We start from the raw sequence: 18,887 nt of genomic DNA, 5'->3' as shown, positions 1-18,887 counted from the left end.
ATGACTTAAATAGGTTTGACAACATTTAAATAATTTACTTGTCATTTAACAACAAATATTTAACTGTAAATAACTTTTACTTTTTCAAGTGAGTGCCATGTAATTTACAGCATAATAGTGGATGATAACTATTTTCAACCAAAAAATAATTGATACCATGTAAAAAGCTCTAAATTCTTTATGTCAATGGTTGATGATAGAAATAAAAGAATGTTGATTCAATTAGGAATGTTACAGCATCTAAACGTGGGCCCTACTGACCTGGGGAGCCAATTGGGCGATTATAAACCTCTTGTAGGGTACTTTGTTTTTTAGATAGGAACTCGTAGGGTATTTTTGGTGCCATCAGTTGGGGTATAAATGGTGACATCAATTGGGGTATACCAAGTTTGCCTCCTCTAAAATCAAATTCAACAAAATGACAATTTCCCCCAACTCCTATTGGAGCCGGGATCATCTCCCCATCAGGGAGCACTTGGCTTTACAACCACAAATTGCAGTAGGACCCACAGGTGAAATTCATGATTTTTTCAACATGTTTTATTATTTTTCACCTGTGGGCCCCACTACAATCTGTGGTTTTATTATTTGTGCTCCCCGATGGGAAGATGATCCCGACTCCTACTATTGGCCCTTCACACTTGTGAGTAATACATAAACTTGAGTTTTTTTGTTTTGTCATCATCAACTAATCACAAGAACTGGCAGGGTGGCCCATAGACCCAGGGGATGGGAAGGGGAAGGGGAAGTAGTGAAAGTAGAAAAATTCAAACTTAAGACCTCCTTGGACTTGCTTACCTTTATATAGGAAAATGCCACCACGGCAAGGCACATCTACCATAAGCGTGAGATTTTATACATTGTCACAAACAAATTTGATTAATTGGGAACATGAAAAACCAAGTCAACCTGGAACTTCTATCAGAACTTTGTTTCTTTTGCTCAACCAAAATAAATATGGTATACAAAATTTCTAGGTATTCACAGTAGTCAACATCCACAATGTTGGATTAAAAGTTGGAGAGATCTTTCTTTCTTTTGGCTTTTTTTTTAGCCAGCAGATCCTTGACTCTACTCACAGATCCCTTCTCCCTGTAATCACACATAAACCAGACATCTAATCCAAAGTACAGGAAAACTGAGGAAAAATTATTGAACAGTCAACTGTGAGGGGGAGGAAGAATTGAAATGATAAATAAGGAAAAGATCAGAGCTCAAATGAAAGGTATGCATGCCTCTCAGTTTTAAGGAATAGTCCCGAAGCTAATATACAGCATCAGGGTAAAGCTATCTGTAATCAGCACCAACAGCTTCGCTTATGGACTTGAAACCATCTCTTTCTAAGCACTGTGCTAGCTCGGCCTGAGAAGAAGCAAAATGAATACATCAATCAACACCAAGCAGTTGCCAAGTAGTGAAAAAGCCAGCAGAAATTTCTCTGCACCAAATATGTTAATCAGCGCCAAACAAGTTACCCCAAGCTAGAAGGCCAAGTTCAACCAATCAATAGGCTCCACTTATAGACTTCCAGTGCCCAAATTAATCAGATAAGGTTATCTCGGAAGTTTCAAGAATAACCAAACATAGTACACTAAGTCAAATCACAAACCTACAGTTAACTTGAATCCATCAGCTATCTTTAGTACCATACGAGGAATGCAATACTGCCCTTTCATCACAAGAATTTTTGTAAAAAATAATCCTGAACTCAGTTCTATCTGATGGTACTAGCTTTATGTTAGCAATGACCTACTTGTTCAACCTTGTTTGCCTTTCTTTTTTTTTTTTTTCTTTTTTTGGTGTTATTTTTTTTCAAAGCTTTATGCCATTACGAATCAGCTGGGATCATCAACCTTCACTATAATCATAGACTGGCAAAATAAGAAAAGAACACGCAGGTTGATGACTACACTCTCTTTTGCCAATACAGTACGACAGTTATCTAGCACTGCCCAGCTGGCAAGAAGTAATGCATAAGAGATAGTTGAGTTTGGGTCCAGTTAATTAGCAAACTATGGATGGGTATGACATGGATTTAACTCTCTATAGTTTATTTTTATATCTTTGATTTCTATTTTTATTATTGTTTTTCTTTTTTTGTATAAATGATGTATTTTTATTTTTTTTTTGGTAAATGTATAAATGATGTTAGATGTATGCAAAAAGCATCAACACCAATTCTATAGATGATCCTCACCAAGGCCAGGTCAGTTTTCATGGGTTTCATTTACCTTTTCTTCTGTGTGGTAAAGAAGTAACACAAGAGTCCCTGGTAAAGAAAGTCTATTAAATAACATAGTTCATAAATTACTCTTTAAGTAAATGCTTCCATGATAGGGTAATCATATATCAATATTATTGATGTATCAAGACTGCTGATGACTCAGTAAAACAATTGGTTAACAAACGAGAGAATTCTAAAAAGATTGCTTTAGTACATTCGAGATCTAACTATTTCTGATAGTGTGATGGATTGAACAAATTTGATAGCCAAAGCTGGATCAGCTGATATTCGGGTAATTAAGTTGACCAATCTTATCCAAACAGAGCTAAATGATTAGCATACTGTAATGATTCAAGGATCAACATTGATCTTTAGATCCTGATTAGAATGACCGTATTCCTTAAGGATTAAAGAGCGCAGAATGTAGAAAATTTTTGGCAGGTTGAAAAGTAATTATGTGTATACAAAGGTAGTTAGGAGGGATTTTGATGGCAAGAATCCACATCCTGTTGTAGGTTTTCACCTCTCTAGGGGTTGAACACAGTGCAGATTGCCTAGATGAAGGGCATTTTATGGAATCCAAAATGTTTTTGGAGTTCCTTTGTATAAGAGCAAGAAGTTTGCTGCTGTGGACAATTTGCATTGGTAGTGCTCATCGTCATGGCCATGCGAGAGCAAGCAATGCTCAACTTGGATTTCAAACGAGAGGGTATGAGTCCGTATGACCAAGATCCCATTTCGGTTAGGTACACAAAACCTGAGATTCTATTTTGATGCTTCTTAGTGGCTGGAACTGAAAATGTGGTAACTTGAGCTAACAAAAGTTGAAATTAGGTACTCTTTCTTTCTTTTCCTTTTATTTTTCTGGTGGGGGCGAGGGGAAAGGAGGTGTATTTTTTCAAGAGGAACTGAATGGTGCAGTTTGTAAAGCAAGAAGAAAGATAGATTATCCAGAATCTGGGTTGCAGCCTTGTTCTGATGATGTGACCATCAGTTGAAGTGTTCTTCCCAGATGCATCATTCTATCTTTCCTAAAAACATTGACGGCCTGAAATCTTAGGACCAACATCTCCATTAGTGGTAATAGGACGATTACATGACCATTGTGGCAAACTTACGGACATTCTCTCTCCCCATAATGGTTACATCATTATCATACAACCAAGGTCCCCAAAATACAATGTCACTCACTCCCATGGGAATTTACATCACACCAAATTTCATCCGAGTAAAAGCATGAAGACTGATGGAGACTAAGCACCTCTAAGAAACTTCTATCCTATCATCATTCAAGAGGGACACACTATAGGGGTGGGGATGCTCTTCTAATTTTAGATTGGCCCTTTTTACAAATGCATCAAACACTAAATTGACACTACTACCACTGATAGTGGTAGTACCTTGCCTGATAAGATTGGTCATTACAGTATGGTAATCATTTAGCTCTGTTTGGATAAGATTGGTCAACTTAATTACTGATGTAATGACACTACTTCTCTTCCAATCTTCATCTTCGCTTTCAGAAACAAGGAATTTGGAGAGAAAGTTTACTGATGGTCCATACTCCAAGTAACCTTTAATACTAAAGCTGTCGACAAATTCTTCCATGCCTCTAGCTATTGTTGAGGGCATACTCCAAGTAACCTTTAATACTAAGGCTGTCAACAAATTCTTCCATGCCTCTAGCTATTGTTGAGTCATCTATGATGGTATTAGGGTTGCTGGAAACTACATCTCTAATACCAATTGATGTAACCCAAATCTAGGGCTAAAGATATTTTAGTAATTTCCCCAAATCTATGGGTTGCCCAGGAATTCCAGCAAAGATGAGGGTCGATTCAGGGTGTTTAGGTTATTCTACAGCTCTTAAAAACTCTGCTATAACATAGTCTCAGAATTGAAATTTGAACAGAGGCAGAAAACTTGGGTTTCTGGGTGTTTCAGCTAGGGTAGGGCAAGCTCTGCCTTTACTGTTTCTGCAGATTCAGAAAGAACTTTAGCAATTCAAGGGCTTGGGTGGGTCTGAAGTTTATAAACTTAGGGTATTTCAGAAGTTGGATAAGCTGCAGAATTTTCAGGTAAAGAAGATGAAGTGCAGGATTTTTAGAAACTGAGAAAACAAGGTTTAACTAAGAGATTAATTACAGGTTTAATACCTAAAGGATGGTGTGACCAAAGGAGAGTGGAAAGCGAGGCTTAAGGGGCTGGGATTGGGAATCCACAGGTGGAGGGGTTCTAGGGCTAATGTGGGTAAGAGGAAGGGGTGGGGGAGTCATGGGGCTAACAGAGAATTAGGGGAGCCCCAGGGGTTGTCGTAGGGTGTAGGGGAAAGGGCAGGGAAGACTTAAGGTGGAAGGGGGAGGGGGTTCTGAGGTCACACAAGAGAGGGGAAGGGTGGGGGAGGTCTGTGGGAGAGGGAGGAGACAGGGAATGGTGGTGGGGGCTTCTTTTACTTAATTGAATGCTGTGAATGATTGTTAGTAGCCTGATAATTTCTTGTACACTGCTGGAATGGAGAAGAAGAAGCTTGAATTTGAACAATTCTACTCAATGGCCTCAACTAGGAAATCCTGATCCCAAAACTCAACAATTTTATTAATCATCGATACTGAAGATTTACATAGGATACTAGGCTATTTATAGCCTTCATAAGACTCTTCTTTAGATGGGAATCCTTAATAGACAAGGACCCCACCACTTGACCAAAACTCTTGAATTGAAATCTAATTACTTAAAGACCTCAACTCTTAATTTGGAATCTACTAAAAGACACATGATAATTAGACTTTTAACTTAAATAAGCACATGCTGAATTGTATTTTAATTAAAACTCGTGCCAAGATAACTAAGTACTCAACAAAACAACTTTTAATCAAAATAAAACTCCTATGACCTATTCAAACACAACTTAACTTGAAAATTTAGACTAGACTAGGACTCTTTCATAACTCTCAAAATACGAACCCAGATAAAAAATAAAGTTAGATCATTAACCCTTGGATCGAAGGAATTCCAACTAGATCCATCTTGAGCCCTTAAAGGGCTAGAAAAATGACAAAAATACCCTTGGGTATTCAGCCAGCTTTGGATTGGGCCTTTTAGGCCTGGGTTATGGGCCCTTTTTTTTTTTTTTGGGGGGGGGGGGGGGGGGGGGGGGGTGGGTTTCAACCTTGATCACATCATCTACGTTTAAGAAAATACCAAGGAATGAGGAAAAGTGGAGATCCGCACCACTAGGGCATCTTCAGTGAAGCTTCTCAATTCTCAGAGAGAGGGTTGTAAGCATTTTCTCACTCGCCATTGTGATGTGCACCGAATTCTAGGGTTTAGCTTGTAGGGATGTTGCCCTAGATTTAGGCTCACTCCAGAATCGTCTTCAATAAAATCAGCATTCATTTAGTGTTTAGAATACCCTATGGTTGAATGGAATGGGTTGGTTGTGGGGGTCCTAGGGTTAGGAAAGGTCTAAGGTTAGGTTCGACTAGGGTTTTGCAAATTTAGGGGATGTGGAGTTCCTTTGCAATATGGGTTGTGAAGGGATGATTCCTGGGGGAAAGGTCAGATTAATGTTTTGTAGTTAGATATGTTCTTATGGATCTCAACTATATGAAACCCATCCCGTGGGAGATATTGGATAAATTCATTGAGATGGAAAAGTGGGGTGTATAGGGTGTCAGAATGGGTTGAAACTTGGAAGGAATGTAGGTATCAAGTTTGGTGGAGTCTGGATGGCTAAATTAAAATATATTAAGGCTCTTGTTTTTAGGGTATTGAGAAGTACGAATATTCAAGAAAATAATTACATCTTGAGATCAGATGATCAGAAGGGGCTCAAATCGGGATCTAAGGTCACTAGGGTTGGGGGGGATAAGGTCCCCAAAGTTTGGGACAGATCTAACGGTTGGGTTGGTGTAGATCTGTCCTTGAAATTTGTGTCTCTAGAAAAGTCGAAAAATTCAAGAAAATTCAAGAGAATAAAAAACAAGGGAGCGACGTATGGGGGAAGAAGAGGGAAGGCTAAAAAATGGGGATGCAGATGCAATACTGACTTGTAGGTGGAAGAAGATTGCTGGTATTGTTGAATGATTGCTGAAAGTTGCTGGAGCTAGAAGATAATGGTTGTTCACTCCCTCTACCACCGTGACTCTCCCAAGGAAGCCCATGACACTTCCTCCAAACTCAGAAATTTTGTTAATCAGTTCAACTTGTCAATTACAGGTAAGGAGGATATATTTACAGCCTCAAAAACGAAACAGAATAACAATCAAACTAGGAAACCTAATTAAATTCAAACTAACTTTCTAACTCTAATTAGGACTCTAACTTGACTAACAACCTCTCACATAAACAAGGACTCTATCATAACTTGCTCTAGAGAGATCCAATTAGGAATCTAAGAATAGATATGGAATCCTAATAAAGGTAGACTCAAACTATAGATATGGAATCCTAATAAAAGTAAACTCAAAGTAGGGGATCCCAACACAACTAGGAATCACGTAGACAAGGACTCTGCAATAACTCTCAAAATACTAATTCATCTTAAGAAACAAAAATGGATCTAGGGTCCAGATGACAAACTTGACTCAATGGGGCCCAAACCTAGGACATCACGAAATTGGCAAATTACTAAAATACCCCGTGTTCGAAAAAGGGGTCCTATGGGGAAGTAACCCTAGGCCTTGTGGTCCTAACAGTCCTACTATTGTTGTTTGCTTATAGAAGTATCTCTCTTTTATTATTTAAACGCTTGTATCGGTCTATCAAGTATGAAATGGAAGAGAAAGATGAATTAAATACTTGATGCTTTGAGTGTGCATTTCTACCCCCGTCTTACTCTATTATAAATTTATAATATACAAGTCTTCTTCTCCCACTTCCCTTGGTGCGATTCTATATTCTCAGAATTCCTCTTCTTTCCTCTCCAACCCTCTTCCTCCCTCACCCCCCTCCCCCACCAAAAAAAAGAAAGAATGAAAGAAAGAAAAACCCAAAAAAATTAATTCTCTTTCCCTCAATCTTCTTCCTTCTCAGCTTTCCCCCTTGTCTTCTTCTTTTGTTGTCGTCCACTATTCTGCACCCAAGTACCACCTTTTCTGCAACCACTAATCTGTCCTATAAAAGTTTATAATGGTCATCACAACAAGTGTTCGATGCTTAAAATCCTAATTACTGTTTTGGATGTGAAATCAGGCTTCGACCGAGGATCTGCCCTACAAGATGCTGCTATTGGAGACTGAATCTTCGCAAGGGGATCCAGCATCCTCATCCCCATTCAAATACTTCACCAGATGTTGATAAGCTTCTAAAGAGACCATAACAAGAATCTTAAAAATTTCCTTGAAAAAGATAAAGGATATCCCAACTTCAAATCAGATGCAGATGCTAAGATGTATGGCATTAAAAAAAAGCTAGAGCACATAAAACAAGGGAACAACTCCATACTTCATTCACAAGTCAAATTAAACCACTTGCATGTGATTTACTTTACTGGTTTAATTCTCTAACAATAGATTTTGAAAAGCCAAAGGTCACAAGACTCACAACATCTTGATTGGCTGATTCACTTATCAATTGGTGAACCAATCCCATGGGCCACAAAGCCAACAGTTAGGCCGATAAGTCTCTCAAACTCAGATCTTGCTGGTACACTTGCATCTTTTAGGAGGCCAAGGATCTTACCTGTTTGTTTCTATTTTAGTGTTGGAAGTATCAATTTTAACTCCCAGAAAAGTTAAGACTTTTATTCTAGGAATTCACAACAACAACAACAAGCCTTGTCCCAACTAAATGGGGTCAGCAACATGGATTCTTGCCTTCCAATCAGTTCTATTTGAGGTCATGCTAGATACAAGGCCTAAGCTATGCATATCATTTCTCACCACTTCTCTTAAGGTTATCTTAGGTCTACCCCTAGCTCTTCTAGTTCCTTCAATCTGGATTATATCACTTCTCCGTACATGGGCATTCATAGGTCTCCGTTGAATATGGTCGTGCCAACTCAAACTTCTTTCCCAAAGCTTATCACTTATGGGAGCAACTCCCAAACCAACTCTAATATGATCATTCCTTATCTTATCCTTCCTAGTTTTGCCACTTATCCATCTTAGCATCCTCATTTCTACTACACTGAATTTATCTATATGATTCTTTTTAACAGGTCAACCCTCTGCACCATACATCAAAGCTAGTCGAACGACGGTCCTATAGAATTCTCCTTTAAGCTTTAATAGAATTCACCGATCACACAAGGCCCCGAACACACATCTCCACTTCGTCCACCCTATTTTGATTCTTTGGGAAACATCATCCTCTATGTCGCCTCTTTTATTTATGATTGAACCTAGGTACCTAAAAGAATCACTCTAAGAAATCTCCTTATTGTCAAGTTTCACCACCTCATCGTCTATTTGATCATGACTAAAGTTACAAACTAGATATTCTGTTTTCGTTCTACTTAATTTAAAGCCTCTTGATTCCAAAGTTGCTCTCCATAATTCTAACTTGGTATTAATCCCCACTTAAGTCTCATCTATCAACACAATATCATCATCAAAAAGTATACACCAACTCACCAAGGGACCTCATCTTGAATGTCTTTTTAATTCATCCATTACAAGTGCAAATAAATATGGGCTTAAAGTTTAAAGTTTATCCTTTATTCTAGAAATTCATAGTTTCTAATTTCTTTTAGCCTATATGCAAGCAATAAAGTTCTATGTATACGTAATAAGCTGTAAGAGCCTTCCTGATGATTCTGATTATTGATGTATGCTACGAGATTGCCATTGAGAGCAAACTGAGTTCTTGTACTTGTATAGATAAAGGGCTGTAGAACCTGGTTGAGAGGACCAAAATACCTTTATCCCCCTACTTTCAATTTTATTATTTCTTCCTTCCTTCCTCTTCTATATCAAATTTTACTTGTGTTGAAGATTTGAAGATGCTTCTAGTTGCTGCCACTGGAAGAGAACATCAAACTCTACTCTAACCATACCCTGCAAATAGGATTGTTGTGTTGCTGATGTTACTGTGTTTTCCCAGTCAAACCAGGGGACTTGAAGCAGATTCATCACTTGACTAGTAGTTTCAATACAGGGCTAGTATCAGCCCACATGGTATAGTCTTATAGCCTAAGCCTCAGCCCAAGTCCAGTCCATGTATAAACAAAAAAAGTCATTAAAAGGGGCTGTAGTGTAAAATAAGAAACTTCATTGTTAAAAGGGCATTCACTTGTCAAGAGTTGGGTAGTGGTTGAATCAATGTTAGGTTTAAGTTAATACTCTTGTTGATAAGTGTTGACTAGTTTTTTTTTTTTTTTTTTTGGTTTATAATCAAGGTAAGTTGGTGTTTGATCCACCTTACAGTGTGGAAGCTTAGGTGTTACTTTCTTGCCCTTATTGTTTCTCATTCCTTAATATTGTTCCCTCACTTTCTACATCTCTTCACTAGTTTATTTAACTAATCTTTTGCTTTCAGTTACTAATTAGCACTGCCTATCTACTTGACATAGTTCGAGGCCTTGCGAAATCTCAGCTGAAATCTCGTTTTCTTGAGACCTAGAGACAAGAACTCATGTGAAATGAGATGATTCCAAAAAGATACAAGATCTCGGTTTGAGATCTCATATCTCGCAAGATCTTGGTTCAACCCAATCCCTAAAAATACTATATCTCAATCGAGGTGAGCTAAGATATCTTGATCTTGTACTCCTCCCTTCGCTAGCTTTGATGTTTTGGCCAAATTTTTGCCGAAAAGTTGGTCAGATATCTACCTAAGGTCCATCAAAAACCTATTTAACTCATCTAAAACAAAAATATACAAAATTTGAAGTCAATCTTGAAGCAGGGTGAGTGTTCTTCCCAAACTTCATTTTTTTATAAATTATATTCTACATCACGGAGGTGGTGCTGGTGGAGAAAAAGTTGGAGGAGTTGCTTAATCATTGATTTTACTCTTATATTATACTCTCATGGTTTTAACTTATAAGCATACCGATGTTGCAATGTGAAATTGTGAACAATGGAACATGTTTGATGCATAGATTGAAGTCAGTTTAGAGGCCGGTTTCAACCGGACCAAAAACTAAAATCTTGAGGTTTTGACCGAAATTTTGGTCAAAGCCTAATACTCTTCTAGCAAGGTATCAACCCTAGGTTCCGGGGCTTACATGGCCTCCATTTCATCTGATTTCTTGCCTCCTAACTATTTGAAGCACAATGTAACTGGTAATGACTGGTTCCAAGAAGTACAAACTATATTGCCTACAAGCACAAAATCATCACTCATCAGTCATTAGCATACATGAATTTTTTGATAGAATGGTTACATATACAACAAGCCAACAAAATACAATGACCAATTAGATCAAGTGATTGCTCATTTAAGGCAAATGGGAAGCTTGAAATTGTTGGGTATGGCTCATGCTTCACATTCTATGCCTGTACAGGCCTTATATCACTTAGGGCCTCGAAGTTTCCTTTGTAGTTTGGGCTTGCGCCCATGAATTACTTTGTAGCTTAAGAGGTGTTTGAAGGCAAAGGAGTTGTGGAAATAGGGTGAAAATGAGATAGAAATCACAAAAATAAGAGAAATTAGCAAATATAGGTAGATACCTAAGCTGCAAAACCAAGGCAGAAAGGTCTAAACCTGCGAAATAGATAAGAGGATTTTATAATGAATAATCAACCGAAATTGGTCAAAATTTTTGACCATTTCGCCCGAAACAATGTAACGAAACGAAACTTGCAAGATTTCGTTTCAATTTTGAAAAATACAGATATTTTAATTGAAATTTCGACCCTTTCAATGGAAATTTGTTCCATGGTTTGATGTATTATTTGACTTTAAACCTTTACATTTTCATTTATATCAAGTAATGGTTGTTATTTCATGTTTTATAAGTCTGCATATTCACTCCTTTAGCACATTAGTTCAAAGTAAGGTCAAGTAAGAATTCATATATACACTTGTTTTCAAACAAATCTAGAGCCACCACCATGTTTAGAAGGCTTAAAATAGACTAAATACCAAATTCTAGCCCAAATTGAACCCTAATACCACCAAGATGAGCGCACGAGTTGGGTCGAGTTGACCGAGGATTTTTACCATATCTTGGCCAAGACCTCACAAGATCTCAATTTTTCGAGGGACCAAGATCCCTATCGCGATCAAGATCTCAAACCATGCTACTTGATATTAGGTGTTCCAGGTATCTTTCTTATTTCATGTGGTAATTTACACTTCAGCCTAGCTCATTTCTGATCTACAATTCTGGCCTACTTTGAATTACAATTCTGTTCCTCTAGTCATAATGTTATGCTAAAGTTACCATTATGATATCACTCTGGATTTCAATTTTGTTCCACATCGGATTTTGTATCATAGTTAACCTTCCAAATATGAAATTCATTCAAAGTGAAAAGATTTTAATTGGCTTTTAATACAACTAGTCAAGTACAGTATTATGCCACCACTACTCCTCAGTAATCTGAATTGATTGTTCTACCAGCAGGACACCTCATCTACTTCTTTCATTCCCCAAATCTTGTTGGGTTTTCAGACCTCTTTCATTCAATACATCCCTTCACTCCATCCATCAGTTATTTCACACACAATCACATAGTTTCTATTCACAAGCCACCTTCATAACTGTGATTATGTCATCAGAATTCAACCATAAATTGCATCGTAAGCTCACCATCGACCCTCCATGTGACCCAAATTTGGAGCCAAACTGTAGTTTCTTTGGCCTCCAGCATCCCTAGTTACTGTTTTGATGTTTGAAGCCATATTTCTCAATTCAATCCCTGGAATCAATTGAAACCTTTCAGCAATGTGTCTACTACATCCCAACATCACTGATCCAGGTTTGATCAAATTCTACAGGGTCCTATGAATAGAAGCATTTCTGGATGTTGCTTTTAATTTAGTTTTGTGGGTATTTTGGGGCTATATCAATCCCAATTTTAGCTTTACAATAAAATCTGGACAGCCCTTTCTGACCAGGTAAAAAAAAATTAATCCAGAAATTCATATCAACATGAACATGAGACAATCTGGAAAATGACTCCCACTGTGAAAACTAGTAGTCAAGATTGTAGGAGAGCTCAAAAATCACAACTGGATCAAATAGAGAATACCATTTTCTCTAAAATGTAGAAATGCAAATTTATATGCCTGTGCATTTGACAAAAACCTATAAACCAACTTATGGGTGTACCTTCATCTGGGGAATGAGAATTGGCCCTTCATAGGCAAAAGCTGTGTAAAGCTGAACAAGAGTAGCTCCAGCTCGTATCTTTTTGTATGCATCCTCACCGCTGGATCAATTGCATTTTGAACAAAATCCAATCACCAGATTTAAAAAACCATAAATCATCTTCACAATCAACAAAAGATACTGTCACAAAGAGACTGATACTAACCTGCTAATACCCCCGCAACCAATAAGGGTAATCTTTCCCTGAAAAAACAAGGAGTTGCAAATAACATCACACAGAATGCGAAAAACGTATTCAAGAACCACTAACCATAGATTTCCTAGCCACGAATTCAAAAGATCAAATCAAAGTTTGAAATCTTGATCAAAACAGAACAACGATTGACTCTGCTGGAATACCAAATTTCGATAGGACATTGTCAGCCAAATTTTCAGTTATTTTGGTCATCTCGGCAAAAATTCCGTGATTTTGCACCATTTTCTCTTCAGCACTCTGGGGCTACTATAAAACCAGAAAACATTTTAGAAAACTCCTTTTACTACTTGATTCAAGACTTGGTGGTCAATTGGGGGTGCCCACAACAACAATTGGGTGGTACATTTATAACATCTCGTGGCCGAAAAAATTCCTCAAATTTCAAATTTAACACCAATGGATTTCTTCTGATGTACTAGATGCTTCAGGCAGGACATGACATGACTGCCATATGTCATAGGATTCAAAGCCAAACTACAACTTTAGGTGTTCTTTCTACCAATCGAATGCTTCAAACATGCATAAACATGCTCAAATAGACAATCCCTATTAACTGCTATGTTAACAGTTCTTTTATATTGGTCTATGGGAGAATTGTTTTTCCTCATTCTTAAGCTGCATATCTCAATGCTGTTTCTAAACTGTGTTTTAAACTACTAAATTAAGTGTAGAATAGGTCATGAAAAAGAAAGGATACTGAAGCACACAATATACAAGACCAACATACTTTCCAAAGTCAAACTAACATTTGGTATTTCTTTTTATAATATAAAGGTTCAAATATGCTTAGACTTTCACTGGAACTGCAAACCAAGATATGACTTTTGATAATCAAACTGCAACAGATTTCCGTCAGCAGAAACCCAGATCAAAGTTGACATCTAGAACCATGCATCAGGTGGATGATACCTTCGCTCTTTTTTTTTTATTTTGCTTTGTTTTTCCTATAATGTGGAGTACAAGTAGTCCAGGCATTCACATCTCCCAACAATAAAACAACTATACTCTTCTCATCCTATTGGTAAATAAAGCTTATACCTTGATTTGTTTTTAATTTTTCATTATTATTAATAAGTTTCAGCCTTTCAGGTGTCCACAAACCTATTTAACAATGTGCTCAAGAGGCTATATATTGTTGGACCTTCACATGGAGCGGAAGTTTGAAGAGTGCAGAGTAGATAATAAACCATGGACATGCAGTAGTCACCCATGAAGCAGAACTTGGAAAGTGCAACCTCTCCTTCACCCTTATGTTACTCGAAGGTTCCACCTAAAGGGAAGGGCTTCACATAATCATGGTAGAAGATCTCGCTCGAGAGCGAGCAAGATCTTGCCACCTTGAAAAACTGAGATCTCAGTCAAGACATGCAATTTTTTTGCGTCAACTCGATGGCCCATCTCGTTGGGTTTTAGGGTCCCAATTGAGCTGAAACTTGGTATTTAGCCTATTTAAGGCCTTTTGAACACATTGGTGGCATTAGATTTGCCAGAAAACAACCCTAAGTATGATTTCTAAGTCTAACCATAGTGTGAAACCGACATGTTGTAGGATTAAGGAATGCAAGGTTATACAACATGTAATATAGAACATTTAAGGCATATAAATGAAAAGCAAGTGTATCAAATGCATCAAATAACCTAAACGTCATCAAAATTCCATCTATATGAGGATCACAATCTCAATTTTCAAGAATATAATAATAAAATTACACAACCATTAGAAGTTTTATATAAGTCATTAAATTATAAGTTCATAAGACAAACAAAGAATTATTGATCTTCCTTCGATGTCATAGATGTGCTAAGAGTAATTGCAAGTGAAATCCCAACTGAAATCCACAAAAAAAGGGCTAAAATTGAGAGTTCCAGCGAGATATGGCGAGATCCAGCAAGATGTGGCAAGATCTCGAGCAAGATATCCCAACTCTCTGCTCTCAATTTCCATCTTGTCTCGCTTCTTTGAAAAAACGAGATATCTCGCGAGATCTCTCAGCATGCACGTAATTTCACATTATTATTGAATAACAATCCCATCAGCTGGCAGAATTCAATCTTCCCCACAGCCAAAAATTTGAGGGTGTGATGATTTAATACAGGAAATTTTCTAGTGGCTGTTAGAAGCCTGTGAGAGTAATTTCCAGCAAATTCACATCATTGGATTCTTCATCACACAAAATCCCTGCCCACCCTGACCATCTCTAGCTCAATTTTCTTAACCCCACCCCCTTTTCTCTCTCCCTCACCAAAAGTGGTTCCAAATCACCAAGGATGGCCCTTCATTCAACATAGAGAGGAAATGACTAGATATTTAGGAATCAGACCCCAGATGTCATGTGTAAGTACATATTGCAACTGGCTTAAAATTGTGGAGGGACCTTGCAAGATCTTGCCAGTCAATATTAAGAAATCTATCAACTCAAAAGAAAAAACACAATAAGCAGGGCAAGGGCAGATAAATGAGGTCAAGTAAGCAACAAGAAATTGACAAAAAGAACCCCTCCCCTCCAAAATCTCAGAATAGAAAAAAAGTACAAGATACCCTTGTTAAAAGGTACATCTCCTTCAAGATGTTGGTGGATAGATTAAAAAGAGGCTTCCCGCTTAAGCCACCAGACTCTTCAGCCACTGGGTTCTGACTTACAGGATCAGGTCTTGAAATGGTTGTATTTGATATTATCTGAATAAGATAGATCATTATGAGCAGACAAGGACAACTAATTTTGCAGGATAAAACTTATACAAAGAAATAAACCAGGGAAACAGAAGAAAATAAGAGCATACAGTTCAAGAAAAATACACATATATATACCCATAAAAGGTAATAAAAAGCTTTACCAAAAGACAGAACATACGTAATACAAAGAAACTGAAAGTTATCAGTGAAAAAAGTCAAGGTTTCTTTCGATGAAAATGGAAATATTAAAGGGGGAAAAATTCAAAAAAGTCCAGTAAATGTATCCCACTTCGCAATTTAAAAAATTGCAAAAAGCACCTTCTTGTTAAAGTCTAGGGGTAGTTCCGTCCACTCCAGCCTCTTAAGACTGGTTTCAGTTGTGGATTATAGGGTGTTTTAAGTGTGTTATGAGTATAGGGGCAGAATTGTCATGTGATCCACTTTAAGAAAGCTGACATTATAAAGAGAGCCTAACAGTAGAGTTCCTAATAAACTCTGTCGCAGGTCTCCTTCAAGAGATCTGAATCCTCTTCTTTTATTCAACTTTATTTCTTCCAACTTTCTAATTGACTTGATTACAGTCCACTGATATGCTAGCATAATATCAAACTCTTATAACTAGGTTCATGAATTCATCTTCCTTTTTTTTTTCCTGTTATTTTTTTCGGTTCTTCCAATGTGGAGGGCAGCCACCTCCTGCTGCAAGCCTGCAAATAATACTAAGTACAAATAACTCCTGCGTTCATCACCAAAGTGTTTCTATTTTGGTTTAGTGCTGCTGCCTCGAAGACTTTTGGATCAACCTAATATGGAGGCTTGATCTCTCAAGAATTGATCCTGTTGATTTTTTCCAGGTGCTTCTGCTGCCGGTGGTTCTTACCTGGATGCTATGCATTGTTTGGCTTGCAATATTAATTATTCTCAAGCCGGTTATTCCTCTGAAGATAACTCAATTTTAATCCATCAAGGCTATTGCCTTGATTTTCTGTGCTGCTGCAGCGGAAACTTAGTACAGGAGATTCTGCTGTGAACCCCTTATGATGATTGTTGGTTCTTAAGTCGGCTCATATTACCTATAGTTCACTGAATTTCGAGGTGATCTTGGAAGGCTACTGCTGGGATGTTGGTGATGTCTTCCAGCCATATATTATTACTCTGATTCCTTTAAAACCCACGGTGCTTCTTGGTATGCTCTTTATAACTTATTCTCATGGCTAAGACCAAGAGTACTACAGGTTCTATTAGGCTCTGCATGGTAATGATTCTGTTTACTATTCCACATTTGATGTAACCCAGGGTCTGGGCCATTCTTCAGGATGCTCTCAAATAGAACCAGCAGTAAGCGTTGAATCTCACTGTCTCAGGTCTAATCTTAGTCAATTCTCTATGGACAGCAGCAGTACTTAGACCAAATATGACTTGCGGGATGAGCTTGTTTGACTTCCAAACCTCGGATCTAGGGTTAGGAGGCCTAGGCTTAAGAGGGGAATGGCATGGAGGGGAAGCCAGGAAGATAGGGTTCGACCAGGCTGTATTAGGGCTGAAACTTGAGCGAATTAATTTTGTTTTATTGCTCTCTAATTTTAGAATTAATTTCTAAGGCTAGGGTTCAAATCTAGGTTCTGTATTTGGCTTAGAACTCTTAGTTAGGGTTACAGTTTGGAGGGGAGGTAGAGAAGGCATGGGAGACTGTAATCCTAAAAGGGTTCAGGGCAAAGTCGGGGACTTTGGGAGTTATCAGAGTTTGAGTGGAACTAGGATTAGGGTTAGCCTAGGGTTTGGGTTCGTCCAATTGGGCCGAAATTGGGACAGAAGGTCAATAGGTTAGGGGAATGATGTTCCTAAAGTTTGAGACAGATCTAATAGTTTGATTGCCATAGATCTGATCTTGAATTTTGGGTCTAAGAAAAGGTTTGAAAATTGCAGAAAAATTACAGAAAAATAGAAAAAGGAAAAGGGTGATAGGAGCATTAGGGTTATGGTTTCAGGGTTTGGGAGGATGGGTAGGGGGGGAATGTATGTACTTGAGTGTAGAGGGTGTTTCTTGAAGAAGTTGCAGAATCGGAAGCTTCAATGGCTGCCACAGACTTAGAGAAGAAGATGAAGAACTAGAAATTGCAAAATATTATAGAACTCAAATAACCCAGGCTGTGGGCTTCCTCCTAGGAACCCACGACTCCCAAGTCGTCCTTCAATGCTTGTTTATTCAATTCATCAAATCTGATTTTTAAATGAGGATGTGGCTCTCCTTGTAGCCTTACATTAAAGGAAAATTAAACTAGGGCCCTGAAAAAGAAAACCAACTTGAACTCAACTTAGGGAATCCAATTTATATTAGAACACCCAACTTAATAACTTAAATGAAACAACCAGACTCCTAACTGTTGGATTCTACTAGGAGTTCAATTAGAGTTTGTATAGGAGTTAAATTAGAGTTTGTATTCATGGAAAATTATATTCCTTATAATAGTTACTTTCTACTTAATTATAAACAGAGGGCTTGAGATCATTGATCCATAAGCCATTCTAACAATATCGTGTTTCTCAACATGGTATCACAGCCTAACTTCAATTAGGGAAGAGGGAAAAAAAATTGGCAGAGGAAAACCTACCTCCATTGCCGAGACATCTCTCCAGAAGCCACCCATCGTAATTCCCTGATTTTTTTCAAAAACCCATCGCCTTTTTTTCGGTTCTTTAGTTCCGCTGCACCCATCGCAACCCATCGATTCCTTATTTTTTTCTGGCAGTTCCGTCTCTCTTTTTTCTCTGTTCTTCAGTTCCATTGCACTACAGTGGGTTCGATTAGGGAAGGCCAAGAAGAAAAGGAAAGAAGAAGAGAAACACCACCGCCGCTGCTTGTCGCTACTTGATGCATCTACAGCCTCAATTTGAGAAGAACAGTGACAGAAAAAAAAAGTAGAAGAGAAACTGCTGCACGAAGCCACCATCGCCATCGCCTTCGCCTTAGCTTTCGTTCTCATCGTCTCTCCGGCTTTTTGCTTCCGATTCTGATCACAGGTATCAACTAGAAGACCTGGTGACCCTTTGGGACTTCAGGAAGAAGTAGAGAAAACAAAGCAGACAACCAAGAAATAAGGGCCTTTGCAGTTTCCACTGTTCAGATCAGACAGCCTAGCGATGCCTCTACCATTGAAGCCTCCTCAGGTAACCCTCTGAAAGATGACGATGGCTGAACCAGGTAAACATTAAATCTTTTACTCTTTGGCCGAACCATATTTTGGTTCTCTCCAAATTTAGACCAAACCAGACCATTGCATATTTGGCCGAACCATATTATTATTTTTTTTCTTTCTTCTAATCTACTATTCTCTTAGAGAGAGAGAGAGAGGGAAAAAGAAAAAGAAAAAGAAAAAGGAGAGAGAGAGAGAGAGAGAGAGAGTGCAAAATTGGCTCATATCATTACTCAGACTTGTCATTACTTAGACTTGTTTGAGTTGTTCGGCTATTGCATTTTGTGACATTTCTGTTACTTCGAAAGGGTGAAGAC

At 38.0% G+C, this 18,887-nt stretch overlaps 1 protein-coding gene across 6 annotated transcripts in view; it reads right to left on the bottom strand.

Annotated features, from left to right (window-relative positions):
• Positions 1-689: 689 nt before the first annotated feature.
• The window catches only part of LOC149018684 (dihydroorotate dehydrogenase (quinone), mitochondrial), a 41,427-nt gene continuing 23,229 nt past the window's right edge, over positions 690-18,887 (bottom strand). For 2 of the 6 annotated variants that reach the window (XM_089152838.1, XM_089152839.1), the window contains 4 exons: positions 15,242-15,379; positions 12,652-12,689; positions 12,447-12,546; positions 690-1,362 (listed from right to left, as the gene is read on the bottom strand). In XM_089152838.1, coding sequence (XP_089008964.1) covers positions 1,288-1,362; positions 12,447-12,546; positions 12,652-12,689; positions 15,242-15,379 — 351 coding nt within the window. In that variant the 3' untranslated portion in view covers positions 690-1,287. The remainder of the gene's footprint in view (positions 1,363-12,446; positions 12,547-12,651; positions 12,690-15,241; positions 15,380-18,887) is intronic. The other 4 variants (XM_089152836.1, XM_089152835.1, XR_016172962.1 and 1 more) reach the window with 3 other exon arrangements.

The sequence above is a fragment of the Hakea prostrata genome, chromosome 4, assembly GCF_041222555.1.
Source record: "Hakea prostrata isolate BN-2017 chromosome 4, UWA_Hpros_2, whole genome shotgun sequence".
In the NCBI taxonomy this organism is placed as follows: domain Eukaryota; kingdom Viridiplantae; phylum Streptophyta; class Magnoliopsida; order Proteales; family Proteaceae; genus Hakea; species Hakea prostrata.
The sequence above is the reverse complement of the archived record's forward strand: the minus strand, read 5'-3'. Positions and strand labels throughout refer to the sequence as shown.